The 25,553-nt window shown below is 34.2% G+C and overlaps 4 protein-coding genes across 4 annotated transcripts; 2 read left to right on the forward strand and 2 right to left on the reverse strand.

The window, feature by feature from the left end:
- Window positions 1–234: 234 nt before the first annotated feature.
- Window positions 235–2,654, reverse strand: LOC113780462 (histone-lysine N-methyltransferase SUVR4-like). Its single transcript, XM_027326261.1, has 6 exons — window positions 2,445–2,654; window positions 1,720–2,331; window positions 1,302–1,564; window positions 765–831; window positions 600–677; window positions 235–327 (listed from the first exon to the last, which is right to left on the reverse strand). The coding sequence occupies exons 1-6, from the start codon at window positions 2,652–2,654 to the stop codon at window positions 235–237; spliced, it is 1,323 nt and encodes a 440-aa protein (XP_027182062.1).
- A 5,713-nt stretch (window positions 2,655–8,367) lies between these two features.
- Window positions 8,368–12,364, forward strand: LOC113779748. The gene is made up of 4 exons (XM_027325457.1): window positions 8,368–8,688; window positions 9,368–9,576; window positions 10,144–10,248; window positions 11,678–12,364. Exons 1-4 carry the CDS (start codon window positions 8,608–8,610, stop codon window positions 12,114–12,116), a joined length of 834 nt encoding a protein of 277 aa, XP_027181258.1. The 5' UTR covers window positions 8,368–8,607; the 3' UTR covers window positions 12,117–12,364.
- A 2,825-nt stretch (window positions 12,365–15,189) lies between these two features.
- On the forward strand, window positions 15,190–20,017 carry LOC113779181. The gene is made up of 7 exons (XM_027324672.1): window positions 15,190–15,284; window positions 15,821–16,055; window positions 16,190–16,807; window positions 17,298–17,447; window positions 17,588–17,934; window positions 18,576–18,680; window positions 19,578–20,017. Coding segments are annotated over exons 1-7 (1,566 nt in total). The 5' UTR covers window positions 15,190–15,282; the 3' UTR covers window positions 19,687–20,017.
- A 1,131-nt stretch (window positions 20,018–21,148) lies between these two features.
- LOC113779830 (transcription initiation factor TFIID subunit 10) lies at window positions 21,149–25,116 on the reverse strand. The gene is made up of 6 exons (XM_027325567.1): window positions 24,945–25,116; window positions 24,756–24,820; window positions 24,302–24,364; window positions 23,877–23,934; window positions 23,756–23,806; window positions 21,149–21,441 (listed from the first exon to the last, which is right to left on the reverse strand). The coding sequence occupies exons 1-6, from the start codon at window positions 25,065–25,067 to the stop codon at window positions 21,361–21,363; spliced, it is 441 nt and encodes a 146-aa protein (XP_027181368.1). The 5' UTR covers window positions 25,068–25,116; the 3' UTR covers window positions 21,149–21,360.
- Between the last annotated feature and the right edge of the window lie 437 nt (window positions 25,117–25,553).

The following is a 25,553-nucleotide window of genomic DNA, read 5'->3' on the forward strand; positions in this document are numbered from 1 at the left end:
TCACACTGCCAAAGGACACAGAGATAACATTTAAAATTTCTTTCAAAAGAAATCAGAATATTTGGCACTACGTAACTCTGCTCTAATGATGTGAAAGATAACTCAGGGCATCCACATCCTGACAACTCCTTTGTATATTATACCGCTAAGAGAAGAATAATTATGTGGCAACCAACTGAAGAGGGTTGCTATGAATAAAAGAATAACAAGAAATGAGAAAGTATACATACATTTTTAAGCTTTCTTGTCTCGGCAAAATTGACTACCACAGCAACATCTGAAAGCCTTCACCAGGTGAGTATGATCACTGAAGTCAATGCCATAGTCCTGCATCAATATTACTGTTAATGAGCCTTCATGGCCTAAAACTCAAGTGCAACTATATTCTTGATTGATTCCGGAAATTTGATGAAACATTTCAATAGAACAGTCAATTTAACAGGGATTGTTAACAGGAAGAACAGAAAATGGCATCAGGGATGATTATCATTTTGGACATATCATTTGTGCATTATAAATGACAAGTGCTTTGCAATTGTTAACAAAACAGATTCAGAGTCTGCATTATGAAAAATATACAAAGTAAAGGGCATACCTACCCGAGTCAACTCCTCTAAAGCATCAACTTTCCTTGATGTGAAAAAAGCAAGCGGCAGATTTAGGATAATAAGTAAATTCTGCATGTTAATCCCATGAAATTACCATCTTTGGCCATGGAAACAAAAGGAACACACTTTAAAATCAAAGCTACTATAGAACCATACATGGTAATAATGATGACCTGGAGTCTTCACTTCAACTGGAATCCCAACCAAGTTGGCATTGTCACAACTAAACAAGAAAAAGAAACAAGTTTGTGAGAACTGCTTCGCCCAGCCAATGTAAGCAACTGTAAGAAAGCAATAATGTATCCTTTATGACTCAATCAGAGCATTAAATTAAAGCCGATAGAGCTTACCAGACAGAAGTATAACAAAAATTTGCTCTCCAGTCCTGCTAAAACTAAACACTCACATAATTCTTATCTTTTCTATTTAGCATTACAACCTATAGCCATCAAATATCGACATAAAATTTGAAATTAAATATGGACCTATTCAAATTATTCCATCTTTCGCATTAAGAACTTTTCATACACATGCAATAGGCAAAGGAGCATACAAAGGAAGAAAAGGTAATTCGACTAAAACCAGTAAACACTAAATGTACTCGAAGTCAAAACAAAGATAAAGATCTTTCACAGAGGCAGTTATTACACAAGAAACATTGGCACAAATACTTCAACCCTTGATAAAGGATACCTGTGATTGATAAATCTAGCAACATTTCCATAAAAGGTTGCATCCAAACAAAGAGTTTCCTCATCCTTGAGGACACGCTTAGTAGACCAGCCCGCATCTACTAGCACAGAGTATGTATTTTTCTTTCCAGTGTTCAGCGAATTTCTTTCAGATAGTTCCATGTGGGTCAATATTTCTCCCACGTACTCGCAGACAAAGGCACCTTTAGGCAGGTCTTCAAGGGTTCTAAGGCCCCATCCCTTTCCTTCAAGTGTCATAAAAACCTGAACATGGGTTGAACAATCTCAATAAAAAAGAAATGCATTATCAGATCAAATTGAGCAAAATGCACGGGCCTGCCAAAGACGCAATAGCACAAGTTTCATATCACATCTACAGAACCAAAGCAAGAGATGTTTATGAAACAACATGGTCTCACCTGCAATCTGTGCACTATGCCCCGCTGCACAATACGATTCCCAAAACCCTGGGCACAACCACATTTATACCAGCACTCTTCTATAAACTTCCTGACCAGATGGCCATTGCATGTGCCAGACAAGCTACTATCCTTGGACCTCTCTAGTGGACACTCTTCGCAGTAGCAAAGATTTTTCTGGTGGGGACTGCAATTCATCAAAATAAAGTCTTCAAGAAACTCTTCTTTAACAATACCCCCTGGCAGGTAAGCAAATTTACCACCAGTATTATCAGCACAAGCACAACGTATTTCTGAAGACAAACAATCTCCGAAGCAATTGGAACAACAGTTGTCATCTGATATACTAGAAAAAGCAACTTTCGCATGTGCTCTATGATATGTTATGTTCCTGGGGATATACTTAAACATGGGGTGCTGCCCATTGTTAAGGTCATTTATCAAGGAAATCTCCAGATCCTCCTCCCGTCTTGTAATGTCATCAATATAATAAGTGGAACTCAGTATGTCATGAGGAAAATGTTGCTTCTGAACTATTACCGTACTCCTTGAAGTTGAAGATTTTAGATCAGCAAGTGCGAGGTTGTTTTTACTCCTTTCACTATTGGTTAACTTAAGTCCAAATGCATCAAACTATGAAACTTTGGGATCTGGAATTGGCTACCAATAAGGCTCGGAAGTTGTACAGGCCCCATTGAAATATTTGGAACAACACAAAAACCAACTTGACGTTTGACATTCCTATTTAAAACATCATGAGTTTCCCATTCTTTAGGTGCAACAGGATTGGAATGTGCATCAGCACAACTTACTGTGTCATCATGAATGGTATTGGTCCCCACTTCTAAGAAGCCCTCACATATATCTTTCATCAGATTCATCATAGAGAAACCAGGTTGGGTGATTCTGTATGATTTAACAAGCTTTTCCTCCATCCTTCTCAAGACTGAATCTAAAATAGGAGCACAAAAGTTTGATGGAAGGGAAGATTCGTAGGTTATAAAAAGTTTAACCTCACCCCCTGAAGAAGAGGCAATATCTATATGTGAAGAGTTTAAGGAACTATTTTCCTCCTTGGTTGCCGCTGACCATTCATACTCCTGACAATTTCCTTGAAGAGAATTCTTTCCGTTTGAAGAGCAGTCTTCACAACATAAAGCAAGAGCCGCAAAAAAGAGTACAGAAAACAATCTTTTATGTTAATAAATGTATACAGATGCTAAGTAAAAAGATCAGTTCTAAGTGGAATTAATTTAACTGACTTGAGAAGGAAGGTATGCGTATTGGATAAGTCAGGGAGAATCACTAAAAATTCTATCAGCTGTAAGTGGAATTAATTTAACATTCACTTGAGAAGGAATGACAGTCTATTGAATAAGTGAGGCAGAACTTTCATAAGGTGACATTCCAAAATAAGATTTTTCCAGGGAAAACGAAGACAAGATGCAATCATGGCATACATAGCACATCATCTGCAACTAGATGTCTATGATATTATGCAACTCAGAACTTCTACTTAATTGTAGTCAGGCTCCATGTAGGAGTTGTATGATGTTGATCTCCAAACTTGCATAAAAGTTAACACCTGAACTCGTTGTTTTGATGCTAATTTTAGGCTAATAACAAGAGAGACATGCACGTCTCATATAGGAGATAAGCCCTGAAATGTGTCCAATAATTCAAGACTAATCACTTGAGGAGATGCTGAGAATTGTTCTTCCGCATTGGAAGGATCACCTTCAATCAATAATTTCATGTTATCTAGAAAGTGACACCAAAGAAAATCTAATTATAAAGGATACAAGTAGAGAAGATCATGTGTAATCAAAGAGGACTCAGGCGTTTAAAGACAATTGATGGATGTAGTGAGTTACCCGCATTGTTGACTAATTACCAGGATAAATGACATCAAATTGGAAAATTTTATTTATGAAATATCAAACTACCATGATTTCATTAGTCTTCGTTCAGCGAGCAAGAGTTTTGCATTATTGCCAAAATTTAAGGTACGTCATCTGGAAATAGAGTTTAATGAAGAACTGGACAACTATAATCCTGCAGACAGAACAAGCTTTCTTTAAAGAGGAACAAGAACAGAATTACAGTAGGTGAGTTCTAGAAATCAAGCAGACAGCAAATGCTTCTTTACGTAATTCATTTTCTGTGGTTGTTCTTCCACTACTTTTCCTTGCTATGTCCATCAGTCTCTTCATTGTCCTCTACCTATTTTCAAGGTGGGGTACTTAAAGGGGATCATGAGGGGAAGCAGCTGTTATTAGTTTTTGTTTTACAGTAATATCAAATCACATAAATTTTCCAATAAAGTTGGAACATAAAACAGCAACAACAAATAAAAGCACATTCATATAACCTTTTCAGTAATAAGCACGTATTTATACGTGCAATAGAATGTCCATATGTACAAAAATGTTGTTTAAGAGTCATCCATGTCTAAACTAATTCCTAGTTCTCTTTCTTTGCAAAGTGAACATTCTTACATGTGTCGTTTTATCTCTATCTCTTCCTGAATCTATTCAGCTTCTAACAATGTCTTCTAAATTCTTGTTATCTCCCTTTCCACCTAAAATGTTATTTATCCCCTTAATTTTCGTTCTTTGCATGCTTGTTAGCCTGAAAATTAGCAATTGCTCCTTCCCTGCAACCGAAGTGCATCAAGAGTCCAAGTTCTTCCAGTGTATCTCAAATGTTATAAATTCAGTCAATGTTTCCTAATTAACAAAAGATATGTTCAGGTAAACGAGGACATAAAATTAAGAGTTGGTATCCCTCCTCTGTGTACGGAATTTTATCATTTGAAAAAAAAAGTCCGATTGGGTCTACTGTGTAGCAAAAACTATAATAGTAAGGGAAATATAAGTAATATTTAGAATTAGAGGGGCATTTACTAAAATTGTTAAAAATCTTAGGGATGTTTCTAAATTTATCTTCTTCTTTTTTATCCATACTTTGTTTAGTGTCACTTTAGTTATTACATCAGTAAATTTAATGATTTTGCTAGAAACTGAATATTGTTTATGAGAAGATGGATTGTTGCATCTTTTGTATTTAATTCAAAAAAAATACATTTTTAAAAGAAATTTTAGTTAGGAAAGATTGAAATTTAAGAAGTAGGGAGGGAAATTGGAGATTTGAACACAAGATATCTAAATCCTGATATCCCAACATTAGCCAGTAGACTAAAATCCTGTTTGGATTGCTATTTTTAGAATTTTTTGTAAAAAAATATATTGTAATGATTTAATGTATGTAAGACAAAAAGGTGATTGGTAAATGTATTCATGGAAAACATAAAAATTTTTCTACGAAAACTAACAATCCAAATAAGGCATAAGGCTTCCTCAAGTAGTTTACGTGTTTTTTTGTTTTTTATAGCAAGAGGACTGGGATCCAGAAGCGGAAAGGAGAATTTGAACTCAAAAAGTCTTACTCCTAGGGCCTCAACCGTAGACAACGGTTCCTTAGCAATCAAAAACAAATACATAGTTTAGAAACAAATACGTACATTAAGGTCGATAATCACTATAATACTTTAATCATTTTCTCAAACAATATTTTTTTTGGCATACATTGATATATTTTATGGATCGTATCACATTAGAATTTGTTCAAGTATAAAAGGTTTTTAAAGCTGTTATAGGGTTAGGAGATTTACAATACAATAATTTTACCAAATTTATATGACTGAATATGTAAGAATATTGTTGATATTTCAATCTTGATTTATCCATGTATTTAACAGGCTGACAACTAACGAATACATAAAAAAAATAAAATCTATCCCATGTACTCGGCAATGCACTAATTATTTTATATATGTATACATATATATATATATACTAATTTGGATTCGGGTTTAAAATGGGTTAGGACAAATAATCCACATTTGTTTTGTTTAAGCGAATTTCTTGATTGGATTGGCGTCATATCCATTCAAGAAAATCTATACATAGACAAAAAAATTTAGAGCAAGTACCAACTCATATCCAATCCATTAAAAGCCCTACTTTACTCAAATAGGCCCATATGCAAAAGAAAGAAAGCCAAAAAGATTCAACAAAATAGACTGAGTCATCGAAATTATCATTTCATTAAGAAAGAAAAGTCTAGTGGTACCAAATAAAAAGAATAAACTTTTATTTAAGAGTAAATTTTATATAGATTATCAGTGTATGCACTATTACGATTAGATGACACGAGGAAATTTTGAATTTGACCGTCAGTGTATATACTATCACCATTAGATATATGACATATATGCAAAATTTGATTGTCAATATATATACTATTATCATTAGATGTATGATACATATGTAAAATTTGAATTTAAAATTCAAAATTTTCTCATATCATTCATACAACCGTAATAATATGTAGTATATATAAGATTAATACATATTATTTAAAGTGATTAGTTTTGACTTTGGATTACCTTTTCAAACGATCACGTAAGTTAACAATGTCCCTCTTTAAGTTTTTTTTTTTTTTTTTTTTTTTGAAGGAAATCTTTTAAGTATTCAAATACGTCATTTTACCTTAGCCCCCAAGCTATCAAAAGTCAATCGCAAGTTGGCGATCTATCCATCTAATCTGTCAGAGAAAGCGACAGGCATGACATATCCCATGTTAAGGGCCCTTTATCCCTCCCTACCACACGAAAAGAAAAAGGAAAAAAAAGTTAAACAAAGGACCCAAGGTCCTTGCTGGGCACGAAATTTAAAAGAAGACTACTTCAAAGTAGGGATTTGCTGTTCATTCTTTTCTCATTTTGACCTTGATACACTACGAACTGGACTAATTGGCCTCATAAATTGTCAGTGTAGAAAAAATTAATCTAAAAGTTAATTGATTCTATCATATTTAAGAAAAAGTAAATTTTATATAAACTGTCAGTGTATATACTATTATGGTTGGATGGATGACACATGAGTAAATTTTGAATTTTAAATTCAAATTTTGCACGTGTATCCTATATCTAATGGTGATTGTGTATATACTGACAGTGTATATAAGATTAATTTTTTAAGAAAAATAGTTCCATAAATATGGAGTGAGCCTTCATCCCTAGGACACATATAATATGTCTGTGTATTAAAATCAAAATTCAACTAAGCAAACATTTCCTTAACATTTTGGTTTTGTTTGATAAAACTGACTGAATTCTGAAATTTGAATACTGAAACAATTAATTTGCTGAATTTTAAACACTGAAAAAAATATATGAATGTCTGAATTTTAATGCTAAATCTATTTATACTGTTTGATAAATATTTATAGTTGAATGCTTAATAAGTTTAATTTGACAATTTTGCCCTTATATCATTTTATTCAAAAAAGAAATAGAATCTATGAGGAGTATGGAGAAGATGTGAAAATCATTAAAAATGGAGAAAAGAGAAACTAAAAATCGTTAGATAGAGAATATTATATTGTTTAATTAGATAAGAATTATGAATATAATTAAAAAACAAGAGTAGATTTGGTAGATAAGATAAGATAGTTGAAGTAATTCTATTGATTCTTATCAGAATCAAGCATTCAGTTAGGATTAATGTGCTGAAAAAAATATACACAGGTTCAGCACTGCTTAATTAGTTCAGCAAATAGATTTTCATTTATCAAACACTCAAAATATCTGAATGTCTGAAAAAATTCAGATTCAGCACTTTTTAATGTTATCAAACAGACCCTTTGTGATAGGATTTTCTTTCTGCAAAAATAGATACCTCGGAACTGGGTTCCATTGTAACGAATCAGACTTGAAAACTTGAACACAATGCCTAACAAAAACACACAAAAATATTGAATATAAGTTTGAAGGTAGGTATTTGCAATATAAGTTTGTAAGGTAGGTAAACCAAATATCTTGCTCAATTATCATCAAAAGAAATTAGAGCTTCGTGCCTAATTTGGGCTCAGTTCCAACTCAAAATTAATCCATAATTATATTTTTCCTTTCATATACTTTTATCAATAATTATATATTATATGCATATATGTTTTATTTTATTTTACCATTATATGCAAATTATAAATTATGCATGCAATGATACATACAATAATTAAACAATATACATCATTATAAATAAAAGTCACGTATTTATATGCTTAATTATTTAAGTCGAGCATTATTTGTACTGAGCCTCATTAAGTCCAAGCTCGACTCACAGGTTTGTTTGGCAAACAAATTTTTGATCAAGTTTGTTTTCTACAATTTTTTTTAAAAACTATAATTACAGTAATCTCAAAAAATTTCGTAAAAATTTTAAATTATATATTTTAAAATAGTCAAAAATTTACACATTTCAAAATTTTTTTACAATTTCTATTATAAATTATAGTAAAATTTTAGATAAACATCTAAAAAACTCATTTACAAAATGGGCCTATAATTTAATCAGCCTTCGTTTTAAGTCTCGATCTCAATCCAACCCCTTGATACACAGGGTTCAGTCCTAATTTTTTGGACCAATCGGGTCAAGCTCGAACTGGCACGGTCCCGTTGACAAGTCTAACTGCTGCAGTAATAATAGATTATTAATAGTAGGTATTCTTTTGATTCATTTAAATTTTTTTCCTAAAAATAAAATAGAAAGGGAAAACATGATCCTTCTACAATCACCGCGTTAAAAGACTAGTTGTCGTGTCTCAGGCTGACTCGCCTCTCCGCTCTCTTCCCTCCCTTCTCCCATCTGGAGGGGCCTCTCCCTCTTTCTGGAATCAGAATAATTCGTCAGCATCTCTCGCTCTCTGTTTTCTCACCAAATTTTGTAAATTATGCATAAATATAAATATAGATCAGACCTTTAGGATTAATTAAAAAGCTTTTTATTCCAAGAACCCGTCTTTCTTTCCTTCCAGTATTATTCCATGGCTGCTACAATTTTCGAAATCGCCCATCAAGAGCAACAACTCACCGACTCTCTTCAAGATCTATCCATCCACGACCAGGTTCGTTCCCTCGGTTATTTTTTCTTGCCTATTTTTTTGGGAATTTTTTTGGTTTTACAGAGTGAAAATTTTAGAACACTGAGAAAATGGTAAAAAAGAATTTTTTTTTTGGTTTGATACAGATTTAATTTGTTCTTAGTAATTGTTGGTTGATATGTGAACTTTTTTGACCTTCTGATCTGATAATAAAATCTGGGTCGGAGCCTTTTTTTTGGATAGATTATATTGGATTAATCTAATTGAAATCCTCAGGGATTGTTGGCTGAATTTTATCTTTCTTCAGTAGTCTAGCAAATGTTTTTTGGGATTTAACTTTTATTGTTGAAAATTTATATTCTCACATGTCATTTGATTTGATAGTGGTAGTGGATTCCGAACTGGGGAAACAGAAATTGCAGTAATTATAGCTGAAAATAGTAGTAAAGTCCAAATAAAAAAAAGAAGTTAATAACTGTTGTAGATTGTAATGGTTCTTTGTTTCACTGAAGACCGATTCAAGTTTTTCTTTATTATTGTTGCTATAACTCTTGTGGTTAACACCGTTGGTAGATTTAATTGGGATAAAGTATGATAGTTGTGGTAAATCTTACTATTGGGGTGGTGATTAAGTTATTAATTATTAGATCTTTGTTGTTGAAAATTGAATGTTTTTTGTTTGGTGGAAAATGTGGATTTGCAGAGTGAGATGATGGAGGAAGAGAAAATGAAGGGTAACGGTACTTGTGCAGCAGGGGAGATGACTTCAGTGGGATGTGAGAGTAGCAGTGGTGTTGCTGACAGTCATTTTGATAACAATAGTCCCCATCATGATGGAGTTTGTGCAATTTGTTTGAATCATATTATTCTTCAGGAAACTGCACTTGTAAAAGGTTGCGAGCATGCCTACTGGTTTGTCTTTGCTTTGACCTATTAATGTTTGTGATTTTATTATCTCTATGCACAATGATTCTTTTATTATTTCTTGTAGGCGAGTAGCTTGGTAAAATTGTATAGAATGGGGTTGTGATCTTGATTCGTACTTGAAAGTATTGGTCATTTTATATTTCAGAGTACTTAGTTAGTTATTGATTAAACTCTTGGTTTTCCAAGTGTCTGTTTTTCTGGTGCTAAATTTGGTTTCCAGATGCATGAGTAACTGTGTATCACTTCATTTGTGGTTATTGTGTTTGGTTTGCAAAAACGTGAGAAAAACTTTTCACCTGGTTAATTAACAAGTAGTCTGTTATTGTTGTTGTTGTTGGCTTGACAAGAACTTTACGTCTGTTGTTTGGCTCATATATCAACTCTTGTGCTGGATTATCTCTTTTATGTGTTAGCTGTCCTCTGATAATTTTTGAAAATTTCATGCACATGGATGTAGTTTTGGACTATTTTTGTGTCCATTATATTATTGGAGCGAAAACAATATTTAGATATTGCAATTAGATGACTGACATGACCACTGTTGGTTCTCAGCGTGAACTGCATACTGCATTGGGCATCTTACAAGAAGGAACCTACATGTCCCCAGTGCAAACAACCATTTGAGTCTCTCAATATTCATCGGTCCCTTGATGGAAGGTACAAAATCATGTGTCCTATCATTATTTTCTCATTTGTAGATCTTTGTGGGTCGAATTTGGGAAAGCTTGGTTAGAATAATTTCCATGTGGCAATTGTTTTGGAAAACTTTGCAGAAATTACAAGTGAGAAAACTTATTTGACAATTGGTGCTAAATGAACAGAATTATTGAGCTGGTAGAGGATCTTTACAAGCATTAATTGGGAGGACTTTTTAAGAGTTCATGCATGTTTTGTAATGAGTTAATCTGTAAATGTATTTATTTGAAGTCAGTTTTTACTCTACCTTCCTTATGATAGTGACATATTGGTTGGTGTGGTTATTTACTACTACTGGCTGGCAGTTAAATGAACCACTTTTTCAGTCATTGTTGTGGTATTGTTTGTTTCTGCCAAAAAGTATATGAATGTGGTGCTGAAACTTCTGCTGCAGCTAGATGTTCGCAATTTTGGTTAGTCCTTTATTATTTTTTTTTGCTGGTACCATTAATTCTAACTTTCACCCATGAACACCAGAAAAGGATTTGTAAGTGCACTTATAAATGAAGTAGAGTGTTTGTTCGACTATGTTGGCTGCTTTGGTTTTTAAGCTGGACTTGATCTGTGTTGCTAGTTGGTCTCTTATCTTCCTTGGCATCTGTATTTCTATATGTTATTTGCTTAAGTTAAGCAAATCTTTGACCACTTAGGGTACTGGGTTTGGTCTTTTGCATTTATGTAAAGTTTGTGATCCAATATTAGTAAGCAGTCACCTTGTTTATGTGTAAATGCATTTGATTACAACTTGGATTTGTGTACTTGATCCCAAACCTGTAATAAAAAAGCTTGAACCTAGCTTTAAATGCTTTTGATTCATCTGGCATCCATCTGACTACTTAATGTTGTATTTGCAATCAATGTTTGACTAATGAGAAGACAGAGAGCATGGGAAGATGGAAACTTTGATAATCTGATTCATGACTGTTTATATCATATATCAAATTAGTTGAGCTTTTATGGATAATAATGAGCTTTTAGGTGAAGCAATGAGTGTGTCCAGACCCCCAGGTCAAGGAATGACTACTTCCATACTCCTCCTCCTCACCCCCACCCAACCCCCCCCCCCAAAAAAAAAAAAAAAAAAAAAACCAGGAAAAAAATTCTGCTCTCTCATCACCATCCAGACCTGAAGTAGTACATGAAAATGCTCATTTTCTTGCATGTGTGTCTTGGCAGGAGCAGGCATGTCCCTTCATGTTTGCATCCTTGATGTTTACTGTGAAAAGCTTGAGCCATAGAGTGCAGTCTTAATGCTTTTGGATTGCTGTTTTGCTATTATCTAGCCATAGTCTCTGGAAAGTAATCCATCTTTTGAAGGTGGCCTCTTAATAGAGCAATTGTGTTGAAGTAATATCATTTTCGGAGCTGATCGTTTTTTCTCTTTAAACAGCATTCATGATTATATGTTCGAGGAGAGTGTGTGTCTCCTCCTAAGAGCCACATGGTACAAGCCCTTGATTGTGGAGGAAAGGGATGAGGTGGAAGATGACATGGGATATTTCTATTCCTATGCCTACGAAGATGAAGAAGAAGAAGAGATGGATGAGATTTACTTTGGTGGTTCATCGAGTATACGGATTGGTAACAGAAGATGGGGGGACAATGGTTATGTTCGAGCAGGAAGGCAGGAAGCTAGGCCAATTCCTCGCCCCAATACCCAAGAATCTGGGGCAGGACCATCTCGCCAGCCTAGAAAGAAAGAAACTGCAGCTGCAAGAGAATCGCCAGCAGTGGGCCGAAGGGCTAAAAGGGCTCTGAAGCGTGAAGCTGCCGATAAAGCAGCTGCTGCAAAGCATCAGCAGCATTTGGCAAGGTTGGGTCGCAAGTGAGGTTGCATTGAAGCATGAAGACCTATCTTTGGCCTGAAGACGCCTGCTTCACGAGCTTTAAGACCTTTGTCTGAATCATCAAACTTGTACAGAATTTTACCGCTTTATTCTGAATCAATAATTTAGCAGATGCTGATGACTCGAGTATGTGATTGGATGTACTCGTAATTGGGCTAAATAGTTAACTGCCCCTTCTGTATTTATTCAAGATTTCAATCCTTTGATTGACCTAGTTATTCTACCTCAAATCTGTGCAGACACTTCTTTAAGGGGGACTAAAATCAACTTAAATAACTTATTATTACCTCAAATTGTAGACACTGTCGCTGTTGCAGTTGGATGGATGATACATTCGTAAAATTTTGAATTCAAATTCAAATTTTATATATGTATCGTATATTTAATGGTGATTGTGTATATACTGACAGTATATATAAAGATTAATCCTAACTTATTTTAGACATTGATCTCATAAACTAATGTGCAGGAAAGAATTCTGCTACACGTTATAGGGTATGTTTGCCAGTTCCAGACCGGACTGCTTTCGGGGATTTTACTGGTTGCTTTTACGAGTTCAGTTCTAATTGGTATCATACGAAAGACTGAAGTGATTGACTTTAACAATTATTATTTAAAATAAAAAGAAAGTAATATTCATGATTTAAAGGAACACATTGGATTAATCTAGTCGATTTTGCAAAAGCCAGTCATAGTGAAATGCAGTAACGAATCCCAAAAAGTTTCATACCGTAGAAACAAAAATTTACCAAAGAGGCAATGCAAACACATGCATATAAGATGAGGAAGGTGCTAGAATGAAAAAAGCAGAAGTCAGAAAGCTGAAATGTTGTGATTTGAGTTGAGGGATGTTCTGTTTTATAACTTGACCTGATGCTATCAAATTAATTTTTTTTTAAATGTTTTCATTTGCTTTAGGATTTAAACTTTAGGTTTTTCAGTAGGTAAAAGGGGGGAAAAAAAAGAAAAACAAACATCTAAACTCTAACCTGAAAAGTTAATGGCCTAGGGTTTACAAAATTTAATAAGTAAGGATCAGAGAACATCATGTAATTCTAACTAAACTAACATGTACAAGTTTACATGAATAATAGTTCAATAGTTAAATATAAAATGTTTCTTACAAAAATATACAAATAATTGTCAATAAATTATAGGGAAAATCGTTTAAAACGTCCATTGTATTTTACAAAATAACTTTTTTCGTCTTTCACTTTTAAAAGTGTACTTTTACGTCCTTTATAAATTCATATTAGTCAAATTTGGTCCCTATCTAGATTTCCGACTAGTTTTTGGTCGGAGTTCATTATGTGCCCTGCACGTGATTATTTTTTAAGAGCAAAATTGTTAAATCAAAATTTACATAATTCGATTCATAGTCCCACATATTTTATAAAATAAATTTTTTTGTCTCTCACATTTCACAAAATGAATTGCTTCATCCCTCATATTTCACAAAATGAATTTTTTCATCCCTCATGTTTTACAAAATAAAATTTTTATCTCTCATTGATAATGTGTGAAAATAACTTTTTTTTTAAACTTATGTGTATATCTATTTGATTTCACCTGAAGAATACGAATAGCATATAATATATTTCTATTTGATTTCATCCAAACGTACAGTTCAGGTTAAATTAAATAGATATATTTAGGGGTTTTAAAAAATTTATTAGTTTTTCACTGATGTTCATTTTCTTTTACTTGAAAATTCAAAGTAAAGAAGACATCTAATCACAAACATTATCAAGTGTTTATATCAAATTAAATTTGGACAGAAAAAATAAACAAAGGAAAAGTATGACAAAAAGAAGTATGTAATTGACAATTTCAAATTTTAAACCAATCACAAGGCAAAAAACTCAACTATTGGTCTTAAAGGTAGTGAGTAAAAATTTCAAATTTAAACTGCAATTTGTTAGCATGACTATAGAATTCGAACTGGGATCAATTAATTAGATGTCTTTATTACACAGCTCAATAAATGAATTATTACCAAAAGAGAAAGCTACAAATATTGAATAGATTCACATAGTGAAATCAAATAAATATATATATGAGTTTAAAACAAAATTGTTGATTTAAACCCATGTATATATATTGAATAGCATGCATACAATTACAATTAGTCTATTTAGGTGAAATCAAATAGAGATGTATTACATGCTATTCGTACTGTTCAGGTGAAATAAAATAAATATATATATTGATTTAAAAAATTATTTGTACACATGGTCAATGAGAGAAGAAAAAATTCATTTTGTGAAATATGAGAGATTATAAAATTTATTTTGTGAAATATGAGGGACGAAACAATTCATTTTGGGAAATGTAAGAGATTATGGATTGGATTATGTAAATTTTAATTTGACAATTTTGCCCCTAAAAATGATCACATGCAAGGTACGTGATGAATTTCGACTTAAAACTAGTCGAAATCTAGGTAGGGATCAAATTTGATCAATGTAAATTTGTAAGGGACGTAAAAAATACACTTTTAAAAGTGAGGAGCGAAAAAAATTATTTTAAAAAATGTGAAGGACGTTTTAAACTATTTTTCTTAAATTATATATTGTTGACAATGAATTACAACGTGTCAAAGAACTCTTACACTCTTTAGTAATGGTTGACATTGAATTGCACTGTCAGAAAAATTTATTAACATGTGACAATCATATTGTATCCAATCTACTATCCAATCAGAAGTTGTTACAAAAAATATATGAGTAGTGAATAATGAATTACAACCTGTTAAAAAACTCTTTTATATCATTCTAGAACGATTGACAATAAACTACACGATTTAGTGACTACCGTTAGTGCCCTTTCCATATTAATTGATTTTTTTTTCGAAAAACATAGAAAAAATGTCAACCAGTAAATCAGTAATCACGAGAACTTGAATGTATAAAATTAAGCTTAAAATGGTAAAGTAATAAATAAGTAAACCAGTAACCGCTAAAAAATCCAGTGGGTATATAACAAGACTGTTTAGGGTTAAAGCAGTTAAAAGCCTCTTTTCGGTTAAAATTTGTGTGAAGTCAAGAAGAGTTTTTAAGGCGATCGTTGGGATCTGAAGGAAGGAGAACAGTAGCTAAAGAAGAACTGGGCAAAGCCCATTTCTTGAACAGACAATTCTCAGTTGAAAATGTGAGTAAATTTACCCAAAAATTCCGTACTTGTCTTTAAACCTTTTCTATTTTGTTAGTGTACAGTGGAAAACGAACACAAACATGTTGTTGATATTAACCAACATAATTTAAAGACTTTAGTTTGCATGATGGTTTTGCGTAGCTGGTTAAAACCCTGATAAAACCTGAATCAGTAATGTTAATTGTGTAATTCTTCATGGGAAATTAAAGTGGACTATTCCGCAATTCTTGGGAAAAAGATTGAATTTTTCTGGTTAATTAGTGAGAAGGGCTTTTGTTATGATTCTGTATGAAGTGTACTGTTCAATGTACACGACAAAGTGTTGTGGCATAGAAGTTAAATAAAAGGGCAGCCTTTACTATAAATAAGTCTTAAGTTGCACCCTTTTTATTCAATAGCTGAGGGAGTGCACCCTTTTCACAAGCTTGTGCTTTTTTTGGGTTTATTACGCTTGCTAGATTCCTTTGGTATTTTGTTTAGGAGTATTAATTTGAAACCTGCAATGGAATGTTTGTCACATTACTCGTATGCAGGGGAAAGAGGAGGGCGGGAGGCGAAGGAACTAGTCGTAACGTACGGCAGAGAGGTGATAATCTGGAATGTGATATTCATCAAAGTGGTAGTATTGACATTAGAGAGAATGGAGGGGCTGAAAGTAATTCAGCCAGAATGAGGACGGGAGCAAGACATGATGCAGCAGATGCAAGCAGCAGTGCGAATGTAGAAAACTTGCAGTCTGAACAAGTTGTTAGAGCAGCCATTTCACGAGTAAGTAGATTGATTTACTGGTTATAGGACTTCCGATGATTTGTTTATTTAAATGTCTTGATATGATGAGCTGTTCAGTGTTTTTCCAATTGATGATTGATATGTAAGTTTAATTGTTGAAATTTGAATTGCAGTCAACATATAGCACTAGAAGCTCGACGCATATGGTGAAAGAAATAATTGACAAGCTCACGCCAGAACAAGAGAATGCAATTAAGGATCTAGGTTTTGCACCGATTCTAAAGATACTAGCTTTCAATCTAGATAATGATTACTGTTCTTGGTTGGTGGACCATTTCAATGCAGAGCAGAGGACATTGAATGTCCATGGTAGAAGTTTGAAGGTGACTCCTAAGCATGTTGGGTATGTAACGGGGTTGAATAGTGAAGGCTTGGATGTAGCTGCTTTAGAAAGTGAATTGTCTTTGGATGATAATTTACTGACTGAATTTAACATTCAGTTGGACAATGGTGGTGAGATAGGCTTGGCCAGACTGAGAACTAGTCTAATGAAGACCAACAGCAGTGGGACAGACTTCAAAGTTAAGTTTGTGCTGTTTTTGCTCTGCAGACTCTTATGCCCTAGGACGAAGCTTGTTATAAGGAAGAGCTTGCTTGCAGTAGTTGCCAAGGTGGACAATTTCAAGAACATGAACTGGTCTAAATACATCCTTGACCACCTGATTGACTCTCTTCGCGATCAGAGGCAAAGAAATCAGTTCGAGTTTGTTGGGTGCATTGTTGTTTTGATGGTAATCTATTTTCAGTATATAGTAGTACATCAAATTCTCTTTATTTGTTCATTCAGGTTTCTTGTAATTTTTGGGAGAACAGATCTCGATATGTGTACCTGAGTATTTCAACTGGTTTCATGCTTCTGTGTATGTTATGCTTGTGGTACATAATGCCATTGAGATTATTTGATTTACGCTTCAATGTAAATTAGTTGAGATTTGTCATGTTTTCATTTCAGATGCAGAGTTTGAATGCCTGTAGTAGTTGTTTGATTAGGCAATCTAAGAATGGAAAAATGCTTTACTTTATGCAACATTACTTGATCTTAGTAGAAGCAATAATGTCAAAAACCATAGCTTAATAAGTTCAAATCCGAATGTGGTCCCTTTCTAAAGATTTTTTTTGACTGCTGATTTGGTAGATCTTGACTGTCTTTTAACTTTCCTTCACTGCTGGTTTGGTAGATCTTGACTGTTTTTTAACTTTCTTTCACTGCTGATTTGGTAGATCTTATACTTTGAGCATTTTTGCATCCATGGTGACACATATACAGCACTTTGTAATCGGCACATTCCACGCGTTGAAGACTGGGATGAAGAGGTGTTGAAGAGGAAGGTTGATCAGCTAAAGGTTATGGGGGTTTTCAATGGTGCACAGGTAAATGACAGGGATGTTATGTAGCATAGATTGAATTGGTCCTTGAATGTTTCTTAATATGTATTACGCTGTAATAAATTGTAGTTATACTTTTCTGGATTTAATATTTGCAGAAGATTACAATTTTGTCATTGACATAGGTCGATGCCATGTTTGAAGATCATTCTGTTGGTGAGGAGAGACGTCTTGAGGATGGAATAGAGAAGATTGAAAGTAGGCTTCAAAGTATTGAAGATGCTATGAGGGATCTGAAAGGACAGGTTGAGCAATTTCATCAGATGGTGACGAGATTGGTTGAGATGATGGAGGTCAACCAAAAAATGGTCCTTCAGGAGATGAGAAGAATCAATGCCAAGTCCTCAATCGTCTGTGAGAGTTGTGGTATGAATGGTGATGGTCTTCATAATTTTGGGGACTGTGCAATATGTTTGAATAGAATGATGCTCCAGGAAACTGCTCTTGTAAAAGGTTGCCAGCATGCTTACTGGTCTGTCCCTTATCTTCCATTGCTGTGTTCAAAATAACCTGTAATCTGTTACATTCATATTCCTATATGTTTTCTCTTTTGTACACTTTTGAAGGGATGAAATGAGAAAAAGACTAAAAGTTTATGTCAATGTAAAAGGTCTGTCCCTTAGGTTTATGTCATGCAAGCTTACTGGTCTGTCCCTGAGGAATGTATGTTCTTCGTGGATAAATGGTGTTTATGTCAATGTTGTGTGGTTGGACAAATTAGTAGTGTGTTCTGTCAGAGAAGGTGGACAGGGTTTTGTCATGTTATTGATTTGGTAGTGTCCAAAATTTTGGAATTTGTTATTTGAGTTTGGTCTATTTGCAACTGTATCCAGAAATGTTTAGAGATATTATCCCTGTCCTTTGTTATTGTCCTTTATTTTGCTTAAACTTGGGCAGCTTTTTTACTGGTCAAATAGAGGTTATTTGATAATGTTATATGTTAATATGAAGTTATAACAGTGGTAGGCTTGTTAATGTGATTTTGCTAGCCCACCATTAGGTTTGTTGGATAAATCTCTCCTATATGAATTTAAAAAATGTTGTCTATGCCACTATCAATTGCTTGGCACATAAATTGTGAGAATAATCTTCCTGATCTGATTTGGTTGTCAGTGTAACCTGCATCCTCCGATGGGCATCCTACAAGGAGCAACCTACCTGCCCACTATGCACGCGTCCGTTTGAATTTCTTATTACCCATCGCTCTCCCGATGGCAGGTAGAATCACATCTGCTTTGCCAGTTTCTTTTGGTTGATACTGTTTTGGATTCAGAAATAGGATGAAATAGTTGGATTCATGGTGGTACCGCAATTAATCTTGCACATCATGCATATGTTTGAGATGAAAGTTACCTTGGAGTTTTGGTAAGATTTGCAAGATGGAAGAATACTGTCAAAAATAATATGGTGGAATTTTAAGAGTTATTGCATGTTATGGTGGTGAAAAAGTCTGGATCTTCACTGCATCTTGGGTGGTAGAATTGTTTTAGTTAGTCACTGATTTAGCTACTTCATTAGCAGCATTTAAAGTTGCTCAATTGTCACATTCATCTGTAAGCAAGCAAAAGCTCACCCTCCTTTTCTTGTTGTCAATACATGTCAGTTTAATGCCCTTATCCTAGACTGCAGTATAGAGTGAATAAAGCAGTCTTGGTCCATACTCCAGCCATTTTGCTTGCTTGAAATTCTCTATAAAATTTCCTTGCAATGTACTGTAACAAATCAAACTAGGACTTCATGGTAGGATAAAAGGAGTAAGCAGATAACCTATTTAATTTGCCCTGCTAGGTTTTGATCAAGAAGTCTTGGACCTTGCCTGAAATGCTTTTGATTCAGCGAAAACTTGTCTACATAACCATGTGGTCTAAAGATGAAACTATTTTTTCTTTTATGAGAAGATAGTGGTGTCTAAATGGAAATTCTACTCTTAAATGAGAAGATAGTGGTATCAGAAATGACATTTCACAAATGTGATGAGCCCCTACGTAAACGGATTATTTTTAGCTTGCATGTTTATGCAGGATCAGGTGAGTGCATACATTCCTAATGCTTTTATTCACTGTAAATTTTGCATTTGTCCATCTTTATTACTTGTTTTTTGGTCTCTTTTAACAGCATTCGCAGTTATATGTCTGAGGAGAGCGTGCGCCATCTCCTTGAAGCCTCTTGGTTTAGTTTACCAGTTGATGAAGAAGATTTAGATGAGATTAGCGTTGGTAGTTGATTAAGTATACGACTGGGGGACTCGTTGGCAGTTGATTGAGTATACGACTGGGAAACGGTGAATATTTTCATGCAAGCCAATCTCCTTAGCTCAGGAGGAAAATTGCTGCAGGCTGTAAAAGAGACGGGAGCTGAATGGTGAAAAGGCTCTTTAACGTGAAGCTGCTGATAAGCTGTTGCCTCATAGTTTGTTGTGAACTCCGTTGTACCTATTTTGAAGGGATGGAGTCCTTTGATGTTTTTTTTTTTCCCTAGTCTTTCTTTCATCAGTTCTTTTAAATTCTAAACATGTCAATACCGTCGGTTATATCTGATTTAACTCTTTTTTTTTTTCAATTTTTCTTTAATTTCTTTTGGGAAATCAGGTAGAAGAGTTGGTGTCAAAATTGACTGAGTTCCGCATCTTTTTGTCTCTACAGCCGTACATGCTAATCTGAACTGATGATCTCCAACTTTAGCATTTCTTGAGCCTAGGATTATTTGCCAATTTTATGCTGCAGATCATCTTCACAGTCCATCTGGGCTGCTCTCTTAGGCAAGATTGAAGAAAGAGAGAACGAAAAATTGAGAAAGATTAGTGCTGCATTCGAATAGGAAAGATGATAGGGGAAAAGAGAGTATTTTTGAATGTTTTTACAGCAAGTCTGGTCCTGTTAGTCCTAAATCCAAGTCGAAATGTGATCTCTTTGGTCATGAATTTGTACTCTTGGAAATTTAGTAGCCAAATTAAAGTAACGAACCAATAGGACTTCAACTTGCCAAGCATGAAAATGGCATACTAAAATAAACCTAATTGCATCCTTGCTCATGATTTTATGAAAACGGATTAGCAATTCGGTCTGCACAAATTGAACGCCAGGGTGGCCTAAATTTTGAATTCTGAAATAACGTTCAATCCAATTAATATACTCGTAATTTCCTACGACAGGATTCTCTATAAGTTCCTCCGCTCCTCTCAGATGGCCACTCTCCCTTCCTCCAGTGATTTCTTTTTCCATTGGTAGGTAATAAAATATCTCTTAAAATTTCTAGGAAGGTTTCCTAATAAGAGATTTTTTCTTTTCAAGGAGGGTCTCCTCTTTCTTATGGTTAATAGTGATAGTTTTACTTGCATTATATTTTTTTTTGTCAAATCTTAGTTTTTTTTTTGGTATATTTGTTTGTCAAATCTGGAATTTCTAGTGATGGAAGAAAACATGCACGTACGCTTGTTGGTATAATATGTGTAATATTTGTAATTTTCTCAAAATTGGTATATCTACGAATCCTTCAAATATGATATTTCTGTAACATATTTGATGATATATTTTCTGGCATCAGTATAGATCTCATGAATGATGATTTCTTTAAAAAAGAAAAAAGAAAAAATTTCCCTGTAAAGTTATGCAAGTTTACACACTCTATTCAATGTGATTTGAACCCAGGATTGTACATCCCAAAAATTTATTCTTGCACTACCAAAAAGCCAAAAACAAACAATAGTCAAAATCATATTGTTTCACAACTTCAAAAAGCCAACATCAAATTGACTAGCAAATGTAATATTGATTTAAATAATCTAAATAACTTGGTACAATGTATCCTAAACAGTCTTCGACTAGCAGAGAAATCATTTTACAGTACAATAACTATGAGGAGGAGAGACTGATGAAGGAATAATAACAAGGGTCTCCGATTATTCATCCCTTGAAACGGGATCTAACCCAGCAGAAGGGCTGTCAGCAAAATACTCTTGATGTTTCACATTGACGCCATGCTGCAAAGCATAGTTAAAGGGAAACCAGTAATTACCCGGAAGAAGAATAATGCAAATACCAGTAGGTGTAAATAAATGATGACGAACATACGAAAAGTAAATAAATATATATATTTCAGATCGCAGGAATCAAATCTCATCAGATGAAGTACTCACTTCCAAGACGGATATTTCATGTACTTGTACAACAAAGAAAATCATAACCTTGAGTAAGCATCCTAATGACTTTGGCTTCCCAGTTTGCTTAAGAGTTGCGTACTTTATTGGATATGGAACACAAAAAGCTCCAATACTCAAGGCCAAAGTTTATACATGGTGGAAATTCAAATACTATCCATCAGCCGTTTTGTCAACAACGTAAACTATAAACATCAAATACAGTAGTATCAAAAGACCAAAAGATATATATGATCGATCGTCCCTTCAATAAGTAAATGACGATAAGATCTTCTGGAACTGTTAATTTGCAGCTAAAGTGAGATGTGTAAGTTTCAAATTTTTGAAAGTAGTGAACCACATTTTGCGAGCACAAAGATTTATAGCTTTACATGAGAAAGGTTGGAAGAGACTAGTATCCATTGAAGAGAACATGATGACAACAGTGGAGGGCAAACTAATTGAACTGGCAAAGCTTGGAGTAATGAGAATGAGATGGAAAAGTTACATGTAGACAACTAAACAATAGTATCACATGCCAAGCCTGACACCCATTATGGAGTTAGATCATCCCAACAAATAGATTATGCCAAAGAACCAAGGTCCAGTTGCCGTGGTAGCTTGATAAAAAAGGAAAAGCAAATGAAGTAAATGCAAGGGATTAGTTAGCCTAGGTGAAAAAGCCCTGAGCACTTCTAAGTGATTATAGTCAAATACTCGAGTCAATGGACTTTCCTCATAAGCATAGCATAATTTGTGTCAAAATTCAGATCTTGATCAATTGTATTTAGCTGATGACTAAGCTCCCGACCTCCTACTTCAAGTCTGTCTACCTTGATTGATGATTATAATCTAAATACAAAGAAAAAGTGTCACATATTAAACAATGTTGCTTATTCCTGGTGCCACACTTTTCAGCGATTACTCATTGACAAGTACATTAAGGCTATTTATTACTTAAACGTTCTCATGTATACTGTATACTGAATCCATTTGACATTCAAGAACTGATAGAGATCAGTTATCCCCAGACATGTGAACAGGCAGAAGACAATAATTTCATGTCATACTTTCACCACTTTGCCAATATCAGAGACATATTAGTGCATATAACCTTGGACTAGACAATTGCCAATTCCCTGATAAACATTCTACAAGGTTTTAGTAACATGCTAGAAATCAATGAAAAGTAACAAGTGAAAGTCCAACCATCTCCCTTTCCTTTGTTTAGCTTTCAGATTAAGAAAAGAAAATAAAGAAGAGAACTCTAAAAATGAGAAAGGACTGAAGGTACAGGATAATTTAGAGTAAGCCTATGTGTGCAAGATCACCTAGGCACTTAAAATCTCTATAATGAGCTACGTTATAAATGCCAAAACCGTGTGTGTGTGTGTGTGTGTGTTTGTCCATGCGTGCGTGTCTGTCTAAGTCCATCTTATGAACTCACGTCTTTGTTAACTGAAATATGATGAGAACCTGCTAAAACAGGAATAAAGGGATTGAATAATGCTACAAATTGGTAATGTTCCACAATCATCTACAAGAATGCATCCCTTGAGCACCAATTAAAACAAGGTCACGCTAAGAGGTAATTATGGCCCAAAGGAACAAATATTAGAAGAGCAAACTGGCAAAATTTTGTACCTTCTAAGGTTATTCTCAAGATACATTACCTGAAAGTCCTACATTTGAGAAATAACTCAACCAGTCTTTATGTTATCAACATGACAGTTTGTAACAAATTCATACATTCCTGACATACAGTCCTGCTAGTTTTTAAGCACTCTTGTTCATTCTTAATGAAAGAGAGTCCGGCTAATATAAGGTTGACAGGAAACAATCCATTCTCCTTTACAAGTCTGTTATTTAAGTGCAAAACATATAAATTGCTTTACAATTGTCTCTACAACAGGTCCGCACTATATCATCATTTGATTTATCAAGTTGCAGAAACGAAATGCGGAGTTGGTTTAATTATAACATACTGTACTTCAGCAATTGTAAACTATACCTATCATGAAAAAAGAATGCAGTAAATCCAACCAAAAAAATTGCCTTTTCGATTGGGTGGGCTAAATTCCTTCATCATCACAATTGGGTCATCCTGGAAACTAGACTTCTGTATGTTATCACTAATCAAGACAATCTTTATGTTTACCTCATGCAATGCCCTGGAAAGATCCTCCATAGTCAAAATTAGCCGCTTATCCTATAGGTAAAAAGTGTTAGATGCAGTAAATGTAAAAAGGGGAAGAAAAATAAAGTACAAAAACAAGCACCTTTTGTTGCTTCTCTCTCTTATCTTTGACTACAGCAGACTGCCTTGCCTTGCATTGCCTGCATTTTTTAGCAGATAAAGGCAAAAAAAATGAGCAGGGCATTAAATAATCATTTCTAAACAATCCACTTTGAAATTTTCGCAGGTCAACTCAAATAGGAACTGTAATCACCTGTTCCCCTTCACCTTCATCTAAGAAAAGGCCTAGGGATCATGTTAACTGGTTCAATGCATTGATCAAAAGGTTCAATTCATGTTTATGTCAATGATTGCTCTCAAGAAAGTACTTAAATACTGAATCGTTCAAACCAAAGTTATTCTACAGCTAATTCTTATAACAATCTCAACGATTAAGCTGATTAAAGATAATAATTGATAAAAAAGCACTCGTAAAAGTACATAAGAAAAATGACAGAATGAACATACTGAAGAGCATCTGTAGCCACATCAGCAATGAACTTCTGTGTAGCAACTGCAACCAGCCTGATTCTACAACAATTGGAAACAAACCAGTCAGGTAAGAGGAATCAAACTCGGTCTTCCTCTCCCCTCCTCCCCCCCTGTAGACTACGATATGGTGGCAATATCAGCACACCACTTTTTGTTACTGGCACTCTATTCTATGTGATTTTGCAAAAATCCATGAACTAGTGGAGTACCAATAACCAAGAAAAAAAAAGTGCCCATTCCTCTTCAAATAAATAACAAAAAATAAATTAATTTGGAATAGCAAGTTATGAAAATTTTCTTTCCACAGTAGAACAAATCACACCAAGGAAAACAACTCTTAACAAGCAATACAGAAATGCTTAATACTTGTTAGTAAAGAGAAAATTCGCTTAAGAGGCAAAAAATTCAATATTAAGGAAAGAATACCTACAATCTCACATCAGGGCACTGGAAGCCGCTTTTAGCCAAGTAATGCTCCACTAATTCATCTGGAATCTGGTACCACGAAAGAAAGAAACACGATTTTGACCCTTTACTAGATAATCTCACCAGTACCCGGAAAACAAATAGGAAATCAACGGAGCAAAGTAAGGAAGGAAAAAAAAAAAAAGATAGGTACAGTGGGAGTGTAGTCCATCAAGGAGGCGAGGAATTCAGAGAGGGCAGCGTCATCATCGTGCCTGCCTTCGATGTTAGGGTGCTGCTGCTGCCCCTGCCCCTGCTGTTGGCTGGTGGCGTTCATTGTTGTCTGATGTTCAATGCCGGAGGAAGGGAGTTGAGTTGCTCAATTGTGCTTTGTGTCAACTATTTAATCCGAATAAAAGTCAATTAGTTAAATACTGGTTTTTTTATTTTATTAATTTCTGAATTCACCTCAAAATCACCAAAAATCACAACATACCTAAGTAATAGACAGCACCCGAATTACAAATGGTTAAAAATAATTTAAATTTTAGAATAAAGTAGTTAACAATTTTATTATTATAGAAAACTATTTAAAATTTCTACAGTTACACGCACTTCAGTGGTTATTTTTTGTTTGTTGAATTTGAAAGCAATTTAAATTTGATTGTATTTCATAGAATCCTTTATAATTTGTAAAGATAAGGGCTTGTAGTGTGGTCAGCATAATATGCAGAAAAGAAATTGATGGGCTTGTATTTGTTCTTTGAATTTTAAAGTGGCAATGAATGTGGTAACTATTGTGGATTTTTGTAGAATTTTTTAT

Source organism: Coffea eugenioides, chromosome 8, assembly GCF_003713205.1.
Source record: "Coffea eugenioides isolate CCC68of chromosome 8, Ceug_1.0, whole genome shotgun sequence".
NCBI classification, from domain to species: domain Eukaryota; kingdom Viridiplantae; phylum Streptophyta; class Magnoliopsida; order Gentianales; family Rubiaceae; genus Coffea; species Coffea eugenioides.